This window comes from Priapulus caudatus, unplaced genomic scaffold (genome assembly GCF_000485595.1).
Source record: "Priapulus caudatus unplaced genomic scaffold, Priapulus_caudatus-5.0.1 Scaffold555, whole genome shotgun sequence".
Classification (NCBI taxonomy): Eukaryota; Metazoa; Priapulida; class Priapulimorpha; order Priapulimorphida; family Priapulidae; genus Priapulus; species Priapulus caudatus.
In genome coordinates this window covers 85,228-91,802 of record NW_014577616.1, presented here as the reverse complement: position 1 = coordinate 91,802, position 6,575 = coordinate 85,228, and the positions used below count along the sequence as shown (strand labels likewise).

At 48.5% G+C, this 6,575-nt stretch overlaps 1 protein-coding gene across 5 annotated transcripts in view; it reads left to right on the top strand.

The window, feature by feature from the left end:
* The window catches only part of LOC106811600, an 18,268-nt gene extending 11,820 nt beyond the window's left edge, over window positions 1-6,448 (top strand). For all 5 annotated transcript variants that reach the window (XM_014815294.1, XM_014815293.1, XM_014815292.1 and 2 more), the window contains one exon: window positions 4,550-6,448. In XM_014815294.1, coding sequence (XP_014670780.1) covers window positions 4,908-5,681 — 774 coding nt within the window. In that variant the 5' untranslated portion in view covers window positions 4,550-4,907 and the 3' untranslated portion in view covers window positions 5,682-6,448. The remainder of the gene's footprint in view (window positions 1-4,549) is intronic.
* The last annotated feature ends 127 nt before the right edge of the window (window positions 6,449-6,575 follow it).

Genomic DNA, 6,575 nt, shown 5'->3' with positions numbered 1-6,575 from the left:
TCCACCAGCTTCTCTCGCCTCCCTCCTCCACCACGTTCTCCCATCCTCCTTCTCCACCACCTTCTCCCTTCTTCTCCCTTCCTCCTTCTCCAGCAGTTCTACCCCTCCTCCTCCACCACCTTGTTCTCTCCCCCTCCTCCTCCACCACAGCTCCTCTCTCCCCCTCCTTATCCCCTTCTCCCCCTCCTAATTCCCACCAGCTCCTTCTTCCCCCCTCCTTCTCTCCTTCCTCCTTCCTCACAGCTTCTCCCCCTCCTCCACCACACCTTCTCCCTTCTCCCCCTCCTCCCACCTTCTCCTTCTCCCCTCCTCCTTCTCCAAGCAGCTTCTCTCCCCTCCTCCACCACCTTGTCATTTCTCCCCCTCCTCCTCCACCAGCTCCTCTCCCCCTCCTTATCCCCTTCTCCCTCTCCCCTCCCTCCTACTCCACCAGCTCCCTTCTCCCCCTCCTTCTCTCCTCTCCTCACTTCTCCACCAGCTTCTCCCCTCCTCCACCACCTTCTCTCCTTCTCCCCCTCCTCTTCTCCCACCAGCTCTCCCCTCCCCCTCTTCCACACCTTCTCTCTTTGCCCTCCTCCTTATCCACTAGCTTCTCCCTCCTCCTTCGCCAACATCCTCTCCTTTCTCCCTCCTCCTTCTCCACACCTTCTTCCTTCTCCCCTTCCTCCCTTCTCCACCAGCTTCTCCCTTCCTCCTCCATCACCTTCTCCCTTCTCCCCTTCCTCTTTCTCCACCAGCTTCTCCCCCCTCTCCTTCTCCACCAGCTTCTCCCCCCTCTTCCTCTACCACCACCTTCTCCCTTCTCCCCTTCCTCCTTTCTCCACCAGCTTCTCTCCCTCCAACCACCTTCTCCTTTCTCCCCGCTCTCCTCCACCAGCTTCCTTTCTCCCCCTCCTAGTATCCCCTTCTCCCTTTCTGCCCCTCCTCCTCCACCAGCTCCCTTCTCCCCCTCCTTCTCTCCTTCCTCCTTCTCCACCAGCTTCTCCCCCTCCTCCACCACCTTCTCCCTTCTCCCCCTCCTCCACCACCTTCTCCCTTCTTCCCCTCCTCCACCACCTTCTCCCTTCTCCCCTCCTCACCACCTTCTCCCTTTCTCTCCCTCCCTCCTTCTCCACCAGCTCTCCCCGCCTCCTTCTCCTCCACCACCTTCTCCCCCCTCCCCCTCCTCCCCCACCTTCTCCCTTCTCCCCCTCCTCCACCACCTTCTCCCTTCTCCCCCTCCTCCACCACCTTCTCCCTTCTCCCCCTCCTCCTTCTCCACCAGCTTCTCCCCTCCTTCTCCACCACCTCTCTTCTCCCCCTCCTCCTTCTCCACCAGCTTCTCCCCCTCCTCCTTCTCCAACACCTTCTCCCTTCTTCCCTCCTCCTTCTCCACCAGCTTCTCCCCTCCTCCTTCTCCACCACCTTCTTCCTTCTCCCCTTCCTCCTTCTCCACCAGCTTCTCCCTTCCTCCTTTTCCACCACCTTCTCCCTTCTCCCCTTTCTCCTTCTCCACCCGCTTCTCCCTTCTCCCCTTCCTCATTCCTAGCCATATTGAGTCGGCCATACGGCCGCCGTGCGTATCGCCATATTGAATCTTATCCACACGGCCGCGGAGCGTATAGCCATATTGAGTCGGCCACACGGTCGCCGTGCGTATAGCCATATTGAATCTTATCCACACGGCCGCCGTGCGTATAGTCACTTCATAACAGGCCCGGGGCACTATTGAGCTGTAGCGAGGGCACTATTCCTCCCCAAAGCAACACTATGAGAGCATAGAGCCCCCAACAACAGGCATTAATGTATTTAGTGCATCACATGACTTTGCAATCTACTCGGAAAATATAAATTGAATAAAAAAATCTGGAGCGCTCCATATGTTGTTGTCGTCTGACTGATAACAACGCTGGTCTCGCCACCTGTCGATAACTTAGGAAAACTGCTACAGGTAGGAGAAATTGAATTCGAATTTTGAAATTGAATTCGAACAATGTAAATAACAATGCATAAATGCAATAACATGAATAACAATGCGTCGCGCAAGCAATAGTGCCCGCTCTATTGTTTCATATAGTACCTGCGACGTTATCCAATGGAATTTCAACGATTTATCACGTGATGCACTAATAACATTTACTACCTGCACCATTGTTAGTGGCACGTTTACCACCTCGTGTTAATGTCTTACGGCCGTTTATCAAATACGAAGCATGCAGACACGGCCACTTGAAACGTGTCAAACATAAAATGATGGTAAATAAGCACGAAACGTATTTACTACCAGTGTTTTTTCTCTACTCTCTTTCGCTTATTATTAGTAATAATTTCCTGTAAATTCCGTTGAAATGCTCCGCTGCAACACACAAGGTCGCAGCATGCGCGTCACTGTGCACAAACAACAGAAGTATCAGAGAGCATACAGAGATAAATTGTTAGAGTCTAATTTGTTTGATTGCGCACAGCGGCGTGTGGGCGGTGAGATTACGGGTTTGCAAACGATAATTTGAACGGCATTTACGTGGAATTATTAGTAGATATAGAGAATGCACAAACATTGAGACTTGGGTATTATATAAATTTCGCGTATATTTACCATCAATTTATTATTGAAACGTTCCAAATACCTGTGCATATAGATTGGCGGGAGCACACGCACGACTCGAGATAAGCAGTGACGTCATAGATAGTTGTTGATGTAGCGCTCGTGATTGATACGACAGAAGAAAGTTACCAGAAAAAAGAAATTAATACCTGCCGGTGGACGTCGCCGTTGCGAAATATCGGTTCGAACTTCCCGACATCCAACCGCAAATACTCGCAATGAGTCGCTGTATAAACCCCCCACAGACACATTTGGGACGTGCGTACACGCGTGCGATCCAGCCAACGGAAGCCCACAGCTGCGTACCTCAGTGGAACTATCTGCATAGATAAATACGCATAGGTGGTCAGGAGGCAGCGCCGGGCTATACTTTAATAACTACAGCAAAGTCCAATCATTATACTTAGCATATGACAAGCCGTGCTCAGGTGAATGGACAGCAGGAGGTACAGGGCATTGAACGAAATAGTATATGATATTTGCAGATGCTGTTCACCTTTATGATTCCGTTTGATCAAACAAGATGTTATATAGAGGTTACCTGTAAGGCCCGGAGATGACTAGCCATGCAGGAGTAGGTGAAGCTGTTCATCGCGTTTAGACACTAACATGCCTGAGACTTTCAATTATTGTGGCGTTGCCACTGCGCGTATGTCGCCACACACACACACACACACATACACACACACACACACACACACACACACACACACACACACACACACACACACACACACACACACACAAAGTCCCACACACACACACGCAGTAATGCACACGCTGACACGACGCACTACGCAACACGCACAGGCACACGCACACGGCACACGGCCCAGGCACACGCAACACGCACACACACACACGCAGCGCACGCACGCACGCAACGCACGCACGCACGCACGCACACACACGCACACACACACACACACGCACGCACGCACGCACGCACGCACGCACGCACACACACGCACACACACACACACACACACACACGCACACACGCTCACAGAGAGAGAGAGAGAGAGAGAGAGATACACATGCGCGCGCGCAAGCAGGCAAGCATGCATGTCCGCACATACCGGGCATGTTTCTCTCTAATGGAGTTTTTTTCGTGCTTAACTACAAGCTTCTTCTCGTATGCCTAGCACAAAATTAAGGTTTGGATTTAGAGGCAGTTGTCGTGCGTTGTTCACCCCTATAACTCCGTGACAACAATCCGCGTTTAATCGCCTTTAAATATAAAGTATCCTGGCAATTTTTCATCACTCTGTTGAACGATTTAATTCCATTAAATCCTCTACTAAAACATAGTATATCGCAGCTACGATATACTATGTTCTGTTGTTCTGAATAACTTCGATGGTTCCCGATCGAATGCGCATGTATTGCAGTTGAGATGCCAGACATACTTGACCCCGTTCTCCTATCTATATACGTGTGAAAGTGCCTTTGTCCGTTACAGTATAGAACGCATTTACAGATATAGAAAAGAACATCGTATATAGAAAAGATTATCGATATCGTAGATAGAATAGCAGATATTACGTAAAGCAATAGCGTTAAAAAAATATAATAATATATATGGCTAAAAATCCGGCATGCACGTAGAATAGACCTAGGCATAGATAAAGCGGAAATGTCAGTGTCGATTTCTGGTAATATATATAAAACGTATTGTCAAATGACCTCAGTTCACTTTCGCCAACCAGCCATTGTGTATTTTGACCGTTTTCTTATTGAAAAATGATGATTTTCTACCTAGAACGATAGAAGAATGATAATGCTATGATAATAATTCTCATGCATAATTACTTTATAAACGAAAAAAAAGTTTATTCCCCCAATTTCAAAGTACATGAATGAAAGCTATTTCTAAATATCTTAAACAGGCCAAAATGGTAATTATAAAATGAGAAATGTAAGAACAAAATATTAAATAGTAATTATCCTTTTGAAATGTTTCAGATAACAATTATCGCGACCGTAATTAGAAATAGCCTGCAAGCTTCTGCGTGGCGACTGCGCCGCGATCACCGCATATCTCAAGTCGACCGCGTGCATTGAATGCTCAGATATACACCAACAACGTTCAGCCGGCGCGATTACGAAATGCAGCTGGAGCCCGCGTTCGTAAATCCAACTTCGCGCGCAAAAGCGAGGACAAAGCCTCGTCGAACCTTCCCAGCAAAACCGAACGAAACGTGGAATTCACCTTCTCGCACGCGATCCGGCTCGGAAAGCAGTTAATCAGCTCGCAGCACGCGTGCTCTCGAAGCACGGTGCTTGAAGTTCTCCCGATCCTGTCCTTCGTAAGTCTCTAACGATGGAAACTTCCGTGAACAAGTGGCACGGCAACGGGAAGACTCTAAGCTGGAGCTACGAGAACAGCGCCGCGCTGGAACTCAGCGATGAAGACAGCTGCGCCGACGACGTCGACGACGACGACGGCGACGACTTCGGTAAATATCTCCCCGACGACGACGACGACGATGCGCCACCTGGTGTCTACCCGACGCACTGCTGCGGTAGTAGCAAACGGCGGGGCGGCATAACACAGAGTTACATCGTCGACGTGCTTCAGCCGACAACGAACGTGAAACGCGTGTCGATTAAGTCGAACGATCGCCGATCGACGTCACGAATGTCGATGCGACGTCGCCTAGCGGACACGCTCACGCAGAATCCATGCGCCGACGACGACGAGAGTGAAATTCACGCGTCACCGGAAGCAGCGAAAGAATCGCCGGAAGCAGCGAAAGAATCGCGTTCGACGCCGGACTTTGTAAAAATATTCGAGGTAGCCGACCACATTAAGAGCAAGCAGACGCAGAGACTACCTGCGCTCGAGCAGTTAGGTGCACGCGAAGTGCACACGCAGACATCTCTTGTCGACGACAGCGTCGGCCATAGTAGCTTCAACTTTAAATTTGCAACGTTCAACCAGTTTTACACGGGGACGCGCGGCGCATTCGAACGACGTCGCCATGGCGACGACGACGATGACGATATCGGGGGGCAATATCTACGATCGATGAGCGCGCAAACGTCAAAGCATTTATGGAAGAAGCTGACGTTTACCGGATTCGGAATTAAATAGAGAGTGTAAATTGCTTAATTAATAACGTCAGTGGTTTCAATGTATGATTCACCTGAAAAATGGGGGTATAGTCAATCTAACAAATATTTCGCGAAAATATGTGCAACGACAAAAAAGAAGGGTCGAGGGAGATTGTTGTGGTGAAGAGAAGGGCAGCCATTAAATGGAGCGCGAGGTCAAAGTGTTACGGATACGAATTGGCGTAGCGTTGTTTCATAGAATCCACGTGTAAATAACTGACCATACACAAACTTCAGTTTTGTATACACTACGGACAGCTTTCAAACACATTAATCTCTGACCGTGTTGTGAACGTAACTCATTAAAATTAACCCTGTTAGATCTAGCTTTCAAACACAAATCAAAATTACATATCATACATTATAAATCATATCTCAAATAAATTCAAATAAATCAAGAAAATAATAAATGCAGATAAATTCATGTCTTACCGGACAGCGCACATATTATTACTGATTACTTCAGCCTAAAAGAATTGCGAGTTTCTGCTGTTATAGGCTGTAGAAGCTGCTGTAGCCTATATATATATATAGGTTATATGCTATAAATGAACAGCAAACATGCGCCTGCTATCTGGAGGTTCGCGATAGTGGAATTTTCAAACGTTCACGCAAAACAAGTGGCGCGTAGATATACGTTACGCAAATATTTATAGCGCGGTACCTATCTCGATATGTAGACAAAGATAACATAGTGAAGAGAGAGAGAGAGAAAGAGAGAGAGAGAGGGAGAGAGAGAGAGAGAGAGAGAGAGAGAGAGAGAGAGAGAGAGAGAGAGAGACGACGTACGGTACGGTACGGAGTGACACTACACGACGAACGTAACTAACCAACGTCCCGGTCGTACCGTTTCGGTTTTTGGTTACGGTACTAA